At 52.8% G+C, this 17,661-nt stretch overlaps 2 protein-coding genes across 10 annotated transcripts; one reads left to right on the forward strand and one right to left on the reverse strand.

Moving 5' to 3' along the window:
- Positions 1-3,543: 3,543 nt before the first annotated feature.
- PIAS3 (protein inhibitor of activated STAT 3) lies at positions 3,544-13,742 on the forward strand. Of its 3 annotated transcripts, none has more exons than XM_047784818.1 (14): positions 3,544-3,703; positions 6,363-6,780; positions 6,940-7,024; positions 7,519-7,569; positions 7,807-7,897; positions 8,410-8,544; positions 8,748-8,853; positions 9,416-9,489; positions 9,626-9,786; positions 11,121-11,254; positions 11,335-11,503; positions 11,654-11,787; positions 11,985-12,022; positions 12,559-13,742. In XM_047784818.1, exons 2-14 carry the CDS (start codon positions 6,366-6,368, stop codon positions 12,823-12,825), a joined length of 1,860 nt encoding a protein of 619 aa, XP_047640774.1. In that variant the 5' UTR covers positions 3,544-3,703; positions 6,363-6,365; the 3' UTR covers positions 12,826-13,742. The 3 variants fall into 3 exon arrangements, with proteins under 3 accessions (XP_047640774.1, XP_047640773.1, XP_047640775.1); XM_047784817.1 differs by lacking the exon at positions 3,544-3,703 and adding an exon at positions 4,288-4,408; XM_047784819.1 differs by lacking the exon at positions 3,544-3,703 and adding an exon at positions 4,757-4,778.
- On the reverse strand, positions 10,937-16,670 carry NUDT17 (nudix hydrolase 17). 7 transcript variants are annotated; one of them, XM_047784824.1, is made up of 8 exons: positions 16,327-16,623; positions 15,954-16,137; positions 15,713-15,738; positions 15,476-15,568; positions 15,114-15,212; positions 14,498-14,634; positions 13,991-14,135; positions 10,937-11,490 (listed from the first exon to the last, which is right to left on the reverse strand). In XM_047784824.1, the coding sequence occupies exons 1-8, from the start codon at positions 16,516-16,518 to the stop codon at positions 11,476-11,478; spliced, it is 891 nt and encodes a 296-aa protein (XP_047640780.1). In that variant the 5' UTR covers positions 16,519-16,623; the 3' UTR covers positions 10,937-11,475. The 7 variants fall into 7 exon arrangements, with proteins under 7 accessions (XP_047640780.1, XP_047640781.1, XP_047640778.1 ...); XM_047784825.1 differs by having other exon boundaries at positions 13,991-14,140; positions 16,327-16,568; XM_047784829.1 differs by lacking the exon at positions 10,937-11,490 and adding an exon at positions 13,774-13,912 and having other exon boundaries at positions 13,991-14,140; positions 16,327-16,639.
- Between the last annotated feature and the right edge of the window lie 991 nt (positions 16,671-17,661).

Below are 17,661 nucleotides of genomic sequence, written 5' to 3' on the forward strand. Positions count from 1 at the left end.
GTGCAACGTGGGATGGAAAGTCTGATTCTTGGAAAAGGGATGAAGGGATACTCAGAGTTGGCTTCTTCCCTCCCATTCTGTTCTCAGACTGAAAAAAAAAGTCTGTCTCATGGCCACTTCCCCTGGGTCTCCTCCCCTTCCTGACCCTCCACCAGCCAGACTGCCAGGTGAGAGGGGGGCAGCAAGTTCTTCCAAAATCTGGGGTTGTGGTTTGGTGGCCCCCACACTGGTCCCTCCCAATTCCTTCTCTCAGCCCACCCCCTGCTGGGTTATGCTGGGTCAGGTGGCAGCGGTTTGGCAGGAAATAAACTGACTGGGCCGAGAGAGGAGTGGGGAGGGGCTGCTGTGGAAGACGGGGGAGGGGTGGGAGCAGATTGGGGCTGCAGAGCCCAGCTCCGGGGTTTGGCCAGGAAAAGCAAGAAAAGAGATTAGATCCTAGAGAAGATGAAGGTCAGCTTTAGGGTTTGTGTGTGTATGGATGGGCACAGGACTACTGTAAGGCTGGGAGAATGAAGAGAGGAATTGAAGGGGGAAAAGAAGGGTGCAGCTGCCGGAAGAAGAGCATCAAATGGTCCAGGTTATTTCTATTAAGGGGAACATGGAGTTCCCTGGTGGCTCAGCGGGTTGAGGATCCTGTGTTGTCACTGCTGTGCCCCTGTTTCCATGCCTGGCATGGGAACTTCTGCATGCTGTGAGTGTGGCTGAAAAAAAAGAGGGGAACAGAACCTCTCTTTTCCTTCCTGCTCTTAGAGTTACCAAAGAATAGAAAAGGACTGTAGTTCCTGAACCTGACTAGTATCCATGAGGATGCGGGTTTGATCCCTGGCCTCGCTCAGTGGGTTAAGGATCTGGCATTGCTATGAGCTGTGGTGTAGGTTGCAGATGCGGCTCAGATCCTGCCTTGCTGTGGCTGTGGCGCAGGCCGGCAGCTGTAGCTCTGATTGGATCCCTAGCCTGGGAACCTTCATATGCTGCAAGTGCAGCCCTAAAAGGCAAAAAAAAAAAAAAAAAGACTGTAATATTCCCTATTATATATGCAGTGTGCGGTGGGAAGAATGAAGCGACTGCTGAAAGGGTCCAGAGAGGAGGCGGGTCATTTTGCTAAGTTCAAGTATGAGTCAGGAAACAGCTCTGGTAATGGAAGCCAGGTCTTTGGCTTCCTCTGGGGCTCCTGGAAGCTGATCCCAGGATGGCTGAGCTGTGGGAATGGTCAGTGATGTTCGTGTTAACATGAAGTGGAAACTATTCCAGCCCCTGGTCTTCCTAGGCAATGGCCCTCTATTCAGCCCCATAAACTGTTACCCCGACAATCTCAAGCCCTGAAAATTTCCCAAGAAATCTTTCTTTCCAGAAGTAACTATAGTCTTAATGTTCCCCTCTTTCCTTCTGGGCTGTTTAGTGGGACTTCAGTAGGGACTTATTTTCCTGCTTCACTTCCCCTTGTTCTCTAGGCTTCAGCTGTAGGAGTGTATGTGTGAGAGAAGGTGGGGCTTGCAGAGCCATGATGGGGTTCAGACTACGTTTTTGAATGCCCTCAATCTGAAACTTGGTCCTGATCTGCAGGTTCCCTCCTCTGGTAACATTAATTTAATAAACTGATATTTAAAGGGCCTACTATGTGCCAGGCACTGGATATAGAGAGAGCTTGCATGCAGGCTCAGATTCAGATGCTTTTCTTCCTAGTTATATGTTATCTTGTAGGGATGCTGAAACTTACAACCTCAGTTAACTTTTTTTTCCCCTTGTCAATTTGTTTTTATTGGGATATAGGGGGTGGGTTGGGAAATATCTCTGTGGGTTATGCCCCATCAGGAAAATGTCCATTCTAATCTCCCTTGGATTTTGGAAGTTTTTCTTGGAGCTGCTGCTCTTGCTGCCAACAGCCTCTTCAGGTTTACTGCTGAGAGGCTTCTCCTTGGAAGGGAATTTCCTCTTTTCTTTGGGGACTCTAACTGTAAAAGAGATCCCTCCTTTATGAAATCAATAGGAATCAAGGTGTGGTTTTCTTCTTTTACATTTTTACAGCTTTATTAGGGTATAACTGGCATACAATAAACTGCATGTAACATGTACAGTTTGATACATTTTGACATATGTACACACCCATTAAAAACCACACCATCAAGATACTGAGTATATCCATCACTCCCAAAGAGTTCCCCCATCTATTTCTTAAATCCTCCCTATTTTCCTTCCCCTAAAATCACTGAAAGTTCTAGAAGATAACAAACGAGTCCATAGTAACTTTAAAATTATTTTTTTGGCTGCACCTGTGGCATGTGGAAGTTCCTGGGCCAGGGATCAAACCTGTGCTGCAAGTTGCTGTACCACAGCTGCAACCTGCACCACAGCTGCAGCAATACTGGATCCTTAACTCACTCCACCACAAGGGAACTTCCATAGTTACTTTTGACTTAGAGAACTTAACAGAACCAAAAAAAAAAAAAAAAAAAAAAAGAGCTCAGGCCTGATGGAGACTCAAGTGTTAGAGGGAGCAGGTGGGACTTAGAACCAAATAAATGAGCTTGATTCTGCACTACGGAGCAGCAAGGAAAGAACCTGAGTGTCAGGAGAGGGTGGACATCCTTCCTAGGGATAAAATCCACAAAGTAGTTAGGCACTGTCCAGTTCAGCAGGTACCTGGGGATATTGGCAGCCTGGCACCTTCAGTCGTAGAGCTGTGGAGTCGCTCAGGGAAGGATTATACTGAATGTTTAAGCTAAATGAGAGGATTATCCATATTATTTATTAGAGCACTCTTTCTGTATGCCAATTATTGGTTTAACCATCTTGTTGCTGATTCTAGGCTGACAACTCCTGCAAGGGTTTTATGTTCTCAGCACCTAACAATCTCTGAACAGCATTCAAATATTACACAAATAACTATCACTGATGTCCCAGCCAACCAAGTATAAAAGGTTATGAGTTTTTCCAGTACCTAGTTTGGGTAAACTGCTCTAAAGGTGGTACTTTCAAGGGACCTGCCCACGTGTGATTAGTTTGAGAATGGGACCTCTGGAAGGTCTAACACTTTGGAGGAAGGAGAGTAGGCAGTTCAGAGAGTGGCAGGTGACATTCTGGGGAGAGAAAACCCCCGTTCTATTCACCTTCAATTATACCAAAGGTGTGGGGGTCTCTGGTGACAGTCTGTGTATTTGAGGTAGGGGGTAGGGGACCACAGGTAGAGTTAGGGTTTAGGTACACTTTGGATTTTAGCAGCCTGGGTTTTCTTTCTCCGAGGGAGAGAGCCTCACCCTAAGTAGGAACCTCTTTATGCTATCAGATTCCCGGTCCGCACTGTCTTGTTTGCAGCATGCCTCCACCCCAAGCGCATACACGAGCTTCCAAGGGGTCAAAGCGGTAGTGAGAATGTCGAGATACAAGAACGTCTCCCTTGATCCTCTCACTGGAGGAGTTAATCTCTCCAGCACCGGCCTGAGTCCCTCCCTCTCCCGCCTCAGACTCCGCCCTCTCCCCACTTCCCCGCGGTCCTGGCGGGCTTACCCAGGAGGGGGCGGCCCCAGCCTCAGCGCTGGGCCGGGCGGAGCTCCCGCCCGGGCGGAGCTGCGGCTGCAGCGTCCAGCTGCCGGACCGACCTCCAGCCGCGCAGACTGCGGGAGCGGCGCCGAGCTCCCTTCCCCCACCTCCCCAGCCCACCCTCTGAGCCTCCCGAGCCCCCTCCCCGCTCCCTGCAACTGTGCTGGTAAGTCTGGCTCTCGCACCAAACTTTCTTGCTGCCGAGTTTGAGTCCTACCGCAGGACCACGAGCTACAGGGTAGTTGGGGGGAGGGGGGTGAAGAATTGAGAATAGCCGTCTTGAACTATTCACGATCCTATAGTGTCCCTAAAATGGATTGGGTCTCATCCATTTCCCGAGTTGGTAGAACTCTTGATTTTATCTGGTTAAACTTGGAGAGAGGGAGATGAGGATATTCGCTCTAACTTCGCTACCCCCTCCCCCATTTCTCTGAGATTTAGCCCTTCTCGATACTTTCCCTCCATATTTCAAGTATCATTGCTTCCCTAAAAGCTCATCTCCCTCCCGACTCCGGCGTGGCAACCCCCCCTCCCCTCAGGTACTTCGGATCCACCTCCTCTCCATTTCCCGCGGGGAGCCCGCGATCCTTCGGGCCGTTCACACCCTCCAAGTCTACCGGTCTCGCACACCGGGCCAAAGACGTGCAGGGGCTGGGTCCGGCTGTGGAGGGAGGGGCTGAGGCTGGGGCTCGTCCGAAACCGGGCGGGCGGGGCCGGGAAGGGGAGGTGTAGGGGGCCGGACGGGGCGGAGCAGGCGGCATTTGCGGCCGGCGCCGGGGTGGAGAGTTGTGCGCCGGTCCCTGGGCCTGAGCTCGGGCTCGGGCTCCGGCGCCTGCGATGTCTCAAGATGGCGGAGCTGGGCGAATTAAAGGTACCGGCCCCCTCCCCCATCCCCATCTGGACTGAGCCCCACTGTACGCCGAGTCGGGGAAGCGACCGAGACTGGGTGCTGAGGGCTCGGGTAGGGTCTGGAGACGTGGCGGAGACTGCCTGCTGGGGATGGGTGAGAGGTGGCTGTGGGCGAAGAAGGGGCTGCTGCGGGGCTCCGGGGGCGGGGCCCCGGGGCAGATGTAGGGGTGGGGCCGAGGGGAATTGCAGCTTTGCAGCTGTTGGGGGCCGAGGCGCAGGGGGCGGGGACGCGGGGGTAGAAGTCGGATTTGGTAGTTGGGGCTGCGGTGGGGATAGGGCCGGGAGGAAGAGCAGCTGTAGAGGCATGGGGCCGAGTCGGTCAAGGCCCAGAGGTGCGACAGTAGGGGGCAGATGGGATGGACTGGAGGGCAGATGTACGGGGAGGCTCCTCGGGGGGGAAGGCGCTGAGAGGCTAGAGGCTTTGGGGCTGCTATTGAGATCTGAGCCTTGGGAAGTACCAGTAGGCGGCTGAGATCTAGGGGGCGGGGCTGTGCAGGCGGATAGAACGAGGGGTGGGGCAGAAGCATCCTGGAGGCTGAGAGGAAGGTCCTTAGTGTGTCGGTATCTTTGGGCAGAGACAGAGGAGTGTGAAACTATGGGATAAACTGGGAGAAGTTCTTGACAAAGCTAATGGCGAAATAAAGACAGGACAGGGGAAATAAGGATGAGGAGAAGGGTGGAAGAGCAAGTTTTTAATGACATTCCTCAGAAGGGGCGCAAAGCCGTAATGCTTCCTAGGCGGGGAAGAATCGTGGTGGGCTGTAAGGCCTGCCCATGGCAGGGTCTCCTAGAGATTCCCAGAAGGGAGTCTGGAGAGAGCTTACCGCTACCACACAGAGTCCTAAGGATAACCGTATTGGAGGACATTTCACAGAACCTTTAAAATCCATAGAGTTCATTGTCCTGCCTCCTGCCTTTACTCTGCCTTTTGAAATGGAGCCATAGTCTTGGGAAGGCTTGAGGTCTAGTCACTGGCCCCAGTTTAGGAGAGCATGCTCTTGTGCACCCTGGCTCATTCTTCCAGGGCCTCTGTTTCGAACTTTACCCTTCTCTCTTCCATCCCTATGGGGGGGGGGGGTTACTTATTTTCTCTGTGTAGGAGAGAAGCAGGATATTATTTCCTGGCAGATGGAGGAAAGAGGTTAAAAAAAAAAAAAGCATACCTGGACTCCACAATTTGCAGTTAAGCCCCTCACCCCAAGTCTTGGTCCAGTTTCTCTTCCAGAACTATAGGACTGAGGGAAGGGCGGTTATGTAAATAATACACTGAGAAGGGATTTGGGGGAGTTATGAGCATTGAACTCTGACCTGTAGACCCTGGCCACAAAAGCTCCTGAAGCTTGGGGAAAATAGCTGAGGTAGATTGAGGTGTTGGGAAGGGTGGGTGTGACAAGTCCTCCAGCCCCCTGGCCCCTTTCTTCCCTGTGGTCCTTGGTGGCCTGAATCCTGTTCTCTCCCTCCTTCTCCCTGTCTCCCTCCTGTCCTCTTCCCAGGAGGCTGGGATGGGTCTGAGAGTTTGAGAAAGAGCAGGAGAGGAGATAAGCAGCTTAAAGGAGAGTCCAGGCTCAAGGCAGGGTTGGAGGTAGGAGGCCCTGGCGGACTCCGAGGTGTGCTTCAGGATGGCATGCTGTCTGCACCCTGTGCCCTGCCCTCACCTGCTCAGCTTCCAGGCTTGGGGAGATAGGGTTGCTCAAGCCTGGGGGGTAGTGGTGAGGTTGACCTAAGGGTTGCTAAAATGGGACTTAGATGTCCTTTGGCCAGACTGGCTGGCTAGCAGTAATCCACCAGCTGCACAGCATCTTTTTGATCAGTGCTGGAGGGAAAACGGCATTGCCCACCTAATAGCTCAGCCCCGGTGTCTTTGGCAGGACAGGCCTGTGCAAGATAGGATTCTCAAGCTTCTCTGGTCTCCACAGCACATGGTGATGAGTTTCCGGGTGTCTGAGCTCCAGGTGCTCCTCGGCTTTGCTGGCCGGAACAAGAGTGGACGGAAGCACGAGCTCCTGGCCAAGGCCCTGCACCTCCTCAAGTCCAGCTGTGCCCCCAGTGTCCAGATGAAGATCAAAGAGCTTTACCGCCGACGCTTTCCCCGGAAGACCCTGGGGCCCTCAGATCTTTCCTTGCTCTCTCTGCCCCCTGGCACCCCTCCTGTAGGCTCCCCTGGTCCTCTAGCTCCCATCCCCCCGGCCCTCTTGGCCCCCGGCACCCTGCTGGGCCCCAAGCGTGAAGTGGACATGCATCCCCCTCTGCCCCAGCCTGTGCACCCTGATGTCACCATGAAACCATTGCCCTTCTATGAAATCTACGGGGAGCTCATCCGGCCCACCACCCTCGGTATGGCTCTTTGTGGTCCCTTGGTCTTCTGGGACTCCATGCCTCTTCCCCAAGCCTTTCTTAGGCTGTAGTCCTATGGGATCAGGAGCCTGGAATAAGGGCATCTTCTGTGGCTGCCTGTGCGTGGGCTTGGGAATAACTGCCCCTTTGTGTCCTCAGCCTCCACTTCTAGCCAGCGGTTTGAGGAAGCGCACTTCACCTTTGCCCTCACCCCCCAGCAAGTGCAGCAGATTCTCACATCCAGGTACCTCTCTTTCAATTCTCCCACCTCACCCTTGGGTGATTACTCTTAGACTCTGCTCTCTAACTCTCTTTTGCCCTGCTCACCTTCCTCTCCATCGTGCTTTGTCCCTCATTCTCTCTCTCTCTTTTTTTGTCTTTAGGGCGGCATCCACGGCTTATGGATGTTCCCAGGCTAAGGGTCCAATCGGAGCTGCAGCTGCTGGCCACACCATAGCCACAGCAACACCAGATCTGAGCCGCGTCTGTGACCTACACCACAGCTTGAGGCAACACCGGATCCTTAACCCACTGAGTGAGGTCAGAGATTGAACCCGCATCCTCATGGGTACTAGTCGGGTTCATTACCCCTCAGCCACAACAGGAACTCCTGTCCCTCAATCTCTTGTATGTCTCTTCTCTGTCCCCTGGACATTTAACTGTCTGTGTCTCTGTCTCTTCACTCCTGCCCTCCAGGGTCCACACACTGACATCTTTCCTTCTCCCTCCCTATTCCAGAGAGGTTCTGCCAGGAGCCAAATGCGATTATACCATACAGGTGCAGCTCCGGTGAGTTGATCCTCCCTCCCTGCTGGGCTCCCATTGAGGATGGGAAGGAAATAAAGGTATGACAGTTACCGCCAGGAGATATGCCTGCTCTGCCACATCCACTGCAGACCAGGGATTCTTGTTTGGAAGTTGATGGCTACAGATACCCATGACTGATTCTCTGAGGTTCTCTATCTCTCTGCCAGATTCAGTTCAAGAAACTGCCTCCCACCCTTTCATCTTCTCTTTTCTTACCAGGTTCTGTCTCTGTGAGACCAGCTGCCCGCAGGAGGATTATTTCCCTCCCAACCTCTTTGTCAAGGTCAATGGGAAACTGTGCCCCCTACCGGTAACTGTTCTTCCCTTCTTCTGGCAGTAACCCCTTCCCTGTTTCCGTTCTTAAATGTTAACTACAAACCTATTATGAAAGAGCCACGGCTAGCACAATGCCTGGCACATAGAAGGTGCTCACTTTATTGACTGAATCCATATAATCTAGAGAGTATTACGATAGGGCTGAACAAGGATTCTCTCAGAACTCAGAGGAGGGACATTAGCTCAACCCAGAGGTTCAGGGAAGAGTCTTAGAAGTAATGACCCAAGGGCTGAGGGTTGGAGGAAGTAGAGTGTCCCTACTATGCCTTTTTAAGAACTCAATGAGCAGGTTCCTATCTCTCTGGTCAGTGAATAAGCTCTCCTTGTTCCCCGGGAGTGAACCCCGCTTGCAAGCCTAGATAGTGCCCCAGTTCTTTGAGTCACTGAATGGACCCCCATCTCCTTGGTCAGTGAGTGAGCTGAGCTTCTCTCCAGCGAGTGAACAAGCGAGGGCAAGATGTTTTGACCAGTTCCTCCCTTTCCCAGGGTTACCTCCCCCCTACCAAGAATGGGGCTGAGCCCAAGAGACCCAGCCGTCCCATCAACATCACACCCTTGGCTCGACTCTCGGCCACTGTTCCCAACACCATAGTGGTCAACTGGTCATCTGAGTTTGGACGGGTGAGCATGGCTGAGGCAGGGAACTTGGAGAATCGTGCAGGGAGTTGAGAGGGAGTCATCCAGTGCCTTGGGCTGGGGAAACATCTTTCTCTCTATGGGTCTCTCTGCCTTAACTTGCTGTCTCTGGCCCTCATGTGACAATGTGGGGTGGTAGTGGTGGTGTGTAAAGCAGAGGCTAATTGTTCCCCCCCACCTCCAAGTAGAATTACTCCTTGTCTGTGTACCTGGTGAGGCAGCTGACCGCAGGGACTCTTCTACAAAAACTCAGAGCAAAGGGCATCCGGAACCCAGACCATTCCCGAGCACTGAGTGAGTAACGTCCTGTCCTTTTTCTCCTTTGATCTGGATCCAATTCTTCCTGGCCTTCCCGCCTTTATAATTAAGCTCATACCTCTCTTGTGACAGCATAACTCACCTCTCACATGAACTCCAACCCCCCCCTCTATTCCTCTTACTGATCTTTGGGGTTGAAAAGTGGGACCACTCCAGGCATCGAGTGACACCCTTGCATTCCCAATTATACATCTGCTTTGCATCTCATAGGCCTTAACTCCAGCCCTGGTGAAATATGGGTTCTTCAGACTAGAAAGAGTCATCCAATCAACCCTCTTGTGATGCTTAGATCATCTCTGCCAAAGTGTCACTCCCCTATATTTAAGCATCTTCAAGGATGGGGAAATCTCCTCCCCCAACCCAGCCTTCATAATCTCTATCCCAGATCACCCCCCGCCCCCGTGACATCCCATTGGCCCCCCAAAGGCTCTCTACCCAGTCATCTCTCAGCCAGAGCCATCTGCTTCTGGCCTCACCACCTCCTGGGCGTCTCTCCAGTCTTGCTGACCCTATGGCTTTGACCCCACTCTTGTTTCAGTCAAGGAGAAATTGACCGCTGACCCAGACAGTGAGGTGGCCACTACGAGTCTCCGGGTGTCACTCATGTGCCCGGTGGGTACGAGGGAGAAGAGGCGGGTGGGGGGAGAGTTGGGTTAAACCTCTGGACTTAGATGAGAGTTCTTAGGGCTACTGAAGTGAGGCTTTTTGGGATGTGAGGACTCTGACCAGAGAACTTGTCTCTCCTCAGCTAGGGAAGATGCGCTTGACTGTCCCTTGTCGTGCCCTCACCTGCGCCCACCTGCAGAGCTTCGATGCTGCCCTTTATCTACAGATGAATGAGAAGAAGCCAACATGGACGTGTCCTGTGTGTGACAAGAAGGCTCCCTACGAATCTCTTATCATTGATGGGTAAGGTCATTCTATATTCAGCTTCCTTTTACCCAGGACATCCACCAGCACTGCCTTCCCCCCCATATATATATGATCTACTTCCCCTCCCATGAACCCCAACTCTTAACCTGTCTTCTTTATATAAACATTATATGTATAAAATGTATCCTCTTATATACTGTATATATCTCCAACATTGACGACTTACTACTTACCAGTCATGGTGCTGAGCACTTGGAATGTCTTAATCTCATCAAATCCCATGAAATGCCAGTAACCCTATGAGATAGGCACTGTCATTACAGATGAGGAAATTGATGCCTAGGGAGACTGAGTATTTTGCTCAAAGTTATATTGTTAGTAAGTGGCAGAGCCAGTGTATCAAACTTAGAATATATCTCCTATAACAACTACCTGATCTCTTACTCACTGGGATCAGTAATGTTCTTTTGAGGCCTGGATGTGCTGATCTGGCTAGTCCTAACTGGTTTCAGAGCCTACAACATGGTTCTTGTTCCCAGTGCCGCCTTTTTTTGTTTGTTTGTTTGTTTGTCTTTTGTCTTTTTAGGGCTGTACCTGCGGCATATGGAGGTCGCCAGGCTAGGGGTCCAATCCAGAGCTACAGCTGCCAGCCTATACCACAGCCACAGCAACGCCAGATCTGAGCTGTGTCTGCGACCTACACCACAGCTCATGGCAACGCCGGATCCTTAACCCCCCGAGCGAGGCCAGGGATCGAACCCGCAACCTCATGGTTCCTAGTCGGATTCGTTTCTGCTGCACCACTACGGGAACTCCCCCAGTGCCTTCTTTTGAGGTGGTATATAGAGTTCTATATCTCTGCTCCTTCTGTCTTGTCCCTAGTGTGACAGGAAACAGGTGCTTAGAATGTAATTTATTTTAAAGCTTAGCAGTTGGGAGGTGACTAGTATCCATGAGGACACGGGTTTGATCCCTGGCCTTGCTCAGTGGGTTAAGGATCTGGTGCTGCCATGAGCTGTGGTGTAGGGCAGCAGCTATAGCTGGTGCAGACATGGCTCAGATCCCTTGATGCTGTGGCTGTGGTGTAGGGCAGCAGCTATAGCTCTGATTCTACCCCTAGCCTGGGAACTTCCATATGCTGCAGATGCGGCCCTAGAAAGACAAAAAAACAAACAAAAAAACAGCATTTAAAGTTTCCAAAGCTCTTTTACACATCTTACTTTATTTGATTCCAACAACTCAGAGAGGTCAGTAGGGTGGATAATGTCCCTAATTTACAGATGCGGAAACTGAGGTTCAGGAAGTGGGGGTCCCAGAACACCCTGGCTCCTGTTCCAGCCGCATGACTTTTCCTCTCTCCCCTCCTCCAGGTTATTTATGGAGATTCTTAATTCCTGCTCGGATTGTGATGAGATCCAATTCATGGAAGACGGATCCTGGTGCCCAATGAAACCCAAAAAGGAGGCATCTGAGGTTTGCCCCCCGCCAGGGTATGGGCTGGATGGTGAGTGACCCCCTGTCCCCCAGTTGAGCTCAGTCTTGTATGGTCTCTTCTCTGAGACACAGTCTTCTTACCACCTACAGGCCTCCAGTATAGCCCAGTGCAAGAAGGCAATTCATCAGATAATAAAAAGAAGGTTGAAGTTATTGACTTGACAATAGAAAGCTCATCAGACGAGGAGGACCTACCCCCGACCAAGAAGCACTGTCCTGTCACCTCAGCTGCTATCCCGGCTCTACCTGGAAGCAAAGGGTATGAAGAAATAGGCTGGATTTATAGCTGAAGGGACAAAGGAAGAAGTCGGGCATGCTTTCTGGTCACAAGGCAAGCCCTGGGGCAGAGAGGGGACCTGGGAGGCTGAGCTGGGTGAGGGTATCTGTCATTCCTTCTCTCTCCTCCCAGAGTCCTGACATCGGGTCACCAGCCATCTTCGGTGCTACGGAGCCCTGCTATGGGCACGCTGGGCGGGGACTTCCTGTCCAGCCTCCCCCTACATGAGTACCCACCTGCCTTCCCACTGGGGACTGATATCCAAGGTATGGTCACAAGGGGGGGCTGCACTGTCACACCCTCCCCCAAACCAGCTCAGAACCCCCCTTTCCTTTGCAAAGCTTTCAGGCAGGCTGTCTTGCAAAGGGCCATAATCCAAGGAACTTCTTTGAACTTTTTTGGGGGAGGGGTGGTGAAGGGGTCCGATAGGAGGTTGATTTCATTTTTTTTTTTTCCCTACCAGGTTTAGATTTATTTTCTTTCCTTCAGACTGAGAGTCAGGTAAGTGGTCCCTTCTCCTCCCATGAAGATCTCAGATCTCTGAAGCTTCCTTTCTAGGCACTGACGGCCCCCTCCCCAGGGACCTAAATCTGCTTCTCTTTGAAGGAAGTGGGGCAGTCCAGGCAGTTGATTTCCCTGCTAGGGACCGACTTCCTAGGATTCTCACCCACGTCTCCCTCTGTCCCCTGTTACTGTTCTGTCTCCAGAGTTTTTAGTGTGGTTTTGGGCCTGTCTGTTCCCCCCATCCCCCCCAAACCCATGTGCACTTGAGCACCATGACTGTTCCAGCCGGACATTCCACACATTTCAGACGCCCACAGGGCCGAGAACCTAGCAAGCTGGTGGGGCTCTCTCAAGGCAGGAATGGGGGGCGGGGGTGAGGGAGTGGGGAAAGAGGCAGAGGGAAGCTCTCCGCTTCTCAGAGAATCCTTTGGATCCCGAGCGATTGATCCTGTGATATTTCTGAGATGAGTGATTGGGAGGGAGGTGGGTGAAGGCAGGATGAAATCTGAAACCATGCTCTTGATTCCTCCTAGCACTATGGCCCCTCCGTCATCACGTCGCTAGATGAACAGGATGCCCTTGGTCACTTCTTCCAGTACCGAGGGACCCCTTCCCACTTCCTGGGCCCGCTAGCCCCCACGCTGGGGAGCTCTCACCGCAGCACCACTCCAGCACCCCCTCCTGGCCGTGTCAGTAACATTGTGGCCCCTGGGGGGACCTTAAGGGAGGGGCATGGAGGACCCCTGCCCTCTGGGCCCTCTTTGACAGGCTGTCGCTCAGACATCATTTCCCTGGACTGAGTCCCCTGGATTATGGAACCTTCACTGCCTCCCAACACTGAGCGAGTAATGCTGCAAAGTCTGGACCCCTGGCCGCTCTGACCCCTCAGGGGCCTTTGGTCAAAGGCCAGAAAGACCTTCATGGACACGTGTTTTTGGCCTTATGTCTGCCTGACAAGGCCAGCACCCAAAGGGTTAATATTTAACCTCTTTTTAAGGACATTTGGGGTCTGTTTTGGGAAATGTCCTTGGATGTCCAGCACATTCCTTTGGGTATGTTAACATAGGCGGTGGGAGGCAAATGGGATGGGAGGTGAGTTGGGGAAAGGGCTGAGTCCTCAGCCTTGACTGTCGAGAGCCTCATGGGGAAAGGGCCCTTCTAGTGTCCCCCAGGCGCCCTCTCTTCCTGTTCCCCAAAGCGGGCTCTGTTCCTTCCCGTGTCCCATGTCTCTTCATGTCCATTCCATTCTCTTTGGCCAGACAGACAGGTGGAATAACAGATAGGCAGACCCATGGAACAGAGAACTCTATTTTGGGTTGCAGATTTTTTGTGCATAAACAAGAGAAACCAAAATACTCCAAAGATGACTTTCCCTGCCTCCTACTTCCTAGTATGACTGAGGAGGAGACACGGCCTTAGCCCTGACCCCTAGGGGTTGGGGGAAAGGGCCTGGCCAATTGCCTGGGTCTCTATTTATATATTTAAGTTCACAATGTTGCTTATGCTGACCAAGCCGGGGCCTGAGCTTCTAAAGGCCCGTGGCCCCGTGGCGAGGTCTGGCTCATTCTGCACCTTTCCTGGGAGGTGGGGGCGCCCTCGTGCTCTCCCCGGTCTCCCTTTGCAGGCTCCTCTAGGGCCTAGGGACTATGTTGTAATTTTACTTTATATTCCCACAGTTGTAGCAAAGTTCTTAACCATAATAAAGGTTGTGAATGTTCTGAGTGTCACGGGGGTGGACTGGGAGAGGATTAAGCACTTTGCTTTCTAGATCCCTGGTTTGAGGGGAGGGGATCCAACTTCTCTTCTTCCCTTGCTGGCCCTGGGTCTGCATGAGCTCCACTCGCACATGGTAGGGGTGTTACACAGGGTTTCCGAGAGCAGTTCGTTCTTCCTTCCTCTCCCCCATGCCCCTAAAAACATGAGGGCGAAACGCACTGGGGCCCTGAAGTCCTTCCTCATCCTTACCTTCCCAGATGCTGCAGCCAGAGCCTGAGGGCAAACTTGGTCCCGGTGCTGACCCTCTCTGTGCTCTCTGCCGTGGCTGGGGTCGTCCGCAGCAGTGTGGATGTGGGCAAGGCCAGAGGTCGAACTCCTCCATCCTCGAGTTCTACTGCACTGCAGAATGACAGCTCCCATCTGGGCTGAGCCACAGGCTCAGCCCATTTCCATATCCCTTAGGTCACCTGATCCTACAACCGCCATGGACAGGGGTGGGTGGGTGTTAAGCTCATGTTACAGAAGGGACTTGCCCGATGAGAAAGTGGGGCTGAAATTCAGTGCTAGCTGGATGGAGCAGGATCCCTTGGATGGGCCTTGTTTTTGATCTCACGTGCTCTCTTCATTACTAGATGACCAACTCACTCTCTAAATCTCCCCCATGGCACAAAATTGCTCCCTGAGGAGGAGAGAGAAGCTGAACTTCTCAGCGTGTTATGCGTTGGTGTGTTGGGTTAGGGCGATGCTCTTACTTACAGGACAGAAGGTGGTAGGTCCTGGGGAAGATGACTGGGTGTCTCTGTCTCACCCTCTGTGGCAGCCACCGCAGCTGCTACATCTGGTCCCAGCCACATAAGGGCGCTCACCTCTCTTGGGTTTGGTTGGATCTGGGCCTGGTGCCGGACATGTTGATCTCTTAGTTGTAGCTTCTCTCAGAAGCCCTGTTTTTTTTTTTTTTTTTTTTGGTCTTTTTAGGGCTGCACCTGTGGCATATGGAGGTTCCCAGGCTAGGGGTCGAATCGGAGCCACAGCCACAGCCACAGCCACACCAGATCTGAGCTGAGTCTGTGATCTACACCACAGCTTACAGCAATGCCAGATCCTTAGCCAACTGAGCAAGGGTGGGGATTGAATCCCAGTCCTCATGGGTTTTAATTGGCTTCGTTAACCGCTCAGCCACAACAGGTACACATCAGAAGCCCTGTTCTTGATCACAGCCTACTACAGGTGGAATGGTACAGGGGAGAGAGACTTGGGATGGGGGGGGGGCGATCTACTGGATTTTTTGGTTATCTCTGATCCTCTTGTCCCCACCTTAGTCATAGTCAGAACCAGTCTGTTCAGCCCCATTTCTTTCTACTGCCAGTCCTACCTGTAGCTGCTGCTGTGTCTCCTGAGAGATGACAAGGAGATAGAGAATGATGTGATGGTATTTGGGGAGACCCCAGCTCAGCCTAGGGGGGTAGGCAGACTGAGAAAGAAGAAAACAGCAAAAGTGAGAACTTCCTGTGCCTTTTTGAGACTTTGTAAATGCAGCTGAGGAAGTGGAGAGTAGAGATGGCACAGGAGGGACATGGGTAAGGGTCGTGGCACTGGGGACTCCAAACCACCCACACTCCATCGTTTCCCCTGTGGTCAAGGCAAGTAGGGCTGTTCTGTGGGCTTTGGTGGGTTAGAGGTTATTAAGGGCTTTTGGTTAAATAGGAAGGATGCTCTCCCAGGTCCCTGTCTCACCTCCCATAACCCCAGAGGGGTCCAAGAGAACTGGCCCTGGGGCAGCTGTAGTCCACTCTCCTCCCAAAGCTCTCGAAGCCCTCCTTCCAACAGCTGGGAGTGAGAGGGCAGGTCAGAGAGGCCAGTGCCTGACTCCTCTGAGTCCTGTGTTTGCCCTTCCCTCTGCCCAGCCCCAAGATGGTCCCAGGCACCCTGTCCTCTGGGGCAAGGTGCGGGTTGTGTCACTTGATTGGTTACCTCTTCATCAGGTTCCACATGCCCACCTGCAACAACAGTGGGACCAGTAGTGAGCGGTGGTGGTCCTGGCCAAGGAGCCCCACTCACTGTTTACACTGCCCCCTTCTCCAGCCGGCACAGAGGCTGTAGCCCTTTGCAATTATGGGACCTACTTCTTTGTCTTTTGAGACGGGGAAGAGCACTGTTGGGTAAAGGACAGATTTCCTTCCGGGTCTTGGGGCCTAGTCCTCAGGGTGCTCACCTGGGGGTACCCAGAGGTTGGGGAAAACGTTGAGGGTGCCTGTCCTTCGGGTCAACAAGACAGTTTGATCGCTGGACTGCAGAATGACCGCCACGCCCAGATCCACACCTCGATTCATGGGCAGCTTGGCCGCAGGAGCCCCCGGCTGCTGCTCCAGGGCCGCAAAAGGGCAGAAAGGGGGTCGCTGGAGGGAGGGAGCCGCTGCGGTTAACGCTTCAGAGGCGGGGCTTGCAAAAATTGGGCGACACCGCGCGACTTCGGAGGAGGAGGCGGAGTCGGCGACTGGCCCGGCCCCCAGGCCGCCGGCCTCCAGCTCCCGCCCGATCCCAGTCCCTCCCTTCACTGCCCCGCGCTGGGTGCCCCCTCTCCCGACCTGGAGCGGAAGCCTGGCCGACGCGCCTGGGAATGGCCTGGCCGAGAGGACGAGTTGTCCCCGCTTGAGGCTGCAGTGTGTGGGCCACGGCCCGAGCCCGGGTCTGGCGCCCAGGAGGCCGCACACACTCTGCGCGAAGCTCACCGACTCCGGGCGCCCGGACAGTAGCAGCAGCACCCGCGCCGCGGCCATAACTCGGCTCTAGGGTCGCCGGGTCAGGCTTGGCGCCCTCTGGTGGCCTAGAGGCGCTTCCCCACGGAGCCTTCCGCGGGGTCGGAAGGAAGCCGGGCTTCCGCAACGTGGGGAATTTAGGCGTGACGCTTGGGGATGATCCATGGGTGTGGTAAAAAAAATAAATAAACAACAAAGGGGAACCTCTAAGTCCCCAGCTCCTCTTTCCTCCCATCTTCTTTGTTTAGGAAAATGATCCCCAGATTGACGTCTGGACTCACAGGTCATCTCCAACCAGCCATGGGCGGAACTATAAGCACCTCTCCATGGCACCCTGCATACCTGTTACAGCAGGTAGCACCTCGGATTAATCACACCCATCCCCTAGCCGGACACCCAGGAAAACATTTTTGACACTTCCCCTTTCTTTCTTCTTACTCAAATAGCAACAAAATGCAGCAGATTCTACCCTCACACTTTCTCAAACCAACATCATCTCCAGCCTCCACAGCCCTAGTTCAAGCCTTCCTCATAGTCTGCCTGAGGTTTTATTACAAGTCTCCAAACAGTCTTGCCCCCACCAATTCATTCTCTACAGTGCTGCCAGAATGATCTTTCTAAAATACAGATCTGCTCATTTTGCTTCCCACTGCTCTGAGGATAAGAGAAGCTACTTAGCATTGTAGCAAGAACCCACCAGTCCTTGCCCCTGCCTGTCAGTTCTGGCAGGACTCATGCCCTATCTTCAGCTTATATCCTGTTTGCTCTCTCCCAAGAAACAGGCTCTGCCTCCCATCTTTCAAAATACAGATTGTGTCACTTTTCCTATGCTCCCTTTCCTGCCTGAGCCTTTCCCCAGGTCTCTGTACTTAGCTACTTTCCCACTCTAGCCCCCCAACACTTCCTTGTGCTTACTCATCTCCTCCCACTAGGCTGTATGCTCAAGGCTATTCATCTTCGCATTCCTAAGGCCTGGCCCAGTGCTGAGCACATAACAGGTGCTCAGTAAGTGATGGTGGGTATCTTGAAGACAAAGATGGTACTGGGTTTATCTTTATATATTATATCTAGCATGGTGACTAGCAATTCATTGGCATTCAGATATTTAGTGAATTAGAACATGAAGCAATTGTAAAACACCACCCAACTGCTTTAAATGAAATA

The sequence above is a fragment of the Phacochoerus africanus genome, chromosome 6 (assembly GCF_016906955.1).
Source record: "Phacochoerus africanus isolate WHEZ1 chromosome 6, ROS_Pafr_v1, whole genome shotgun sequence".
In the NCBI taxonomy this organism is placed as follows: Eukaryota; Metazoa; Chordata; class Mammalia; order Artiodactyla; family Suidae; genus Phacochoerus; species Phacochoerus africanus.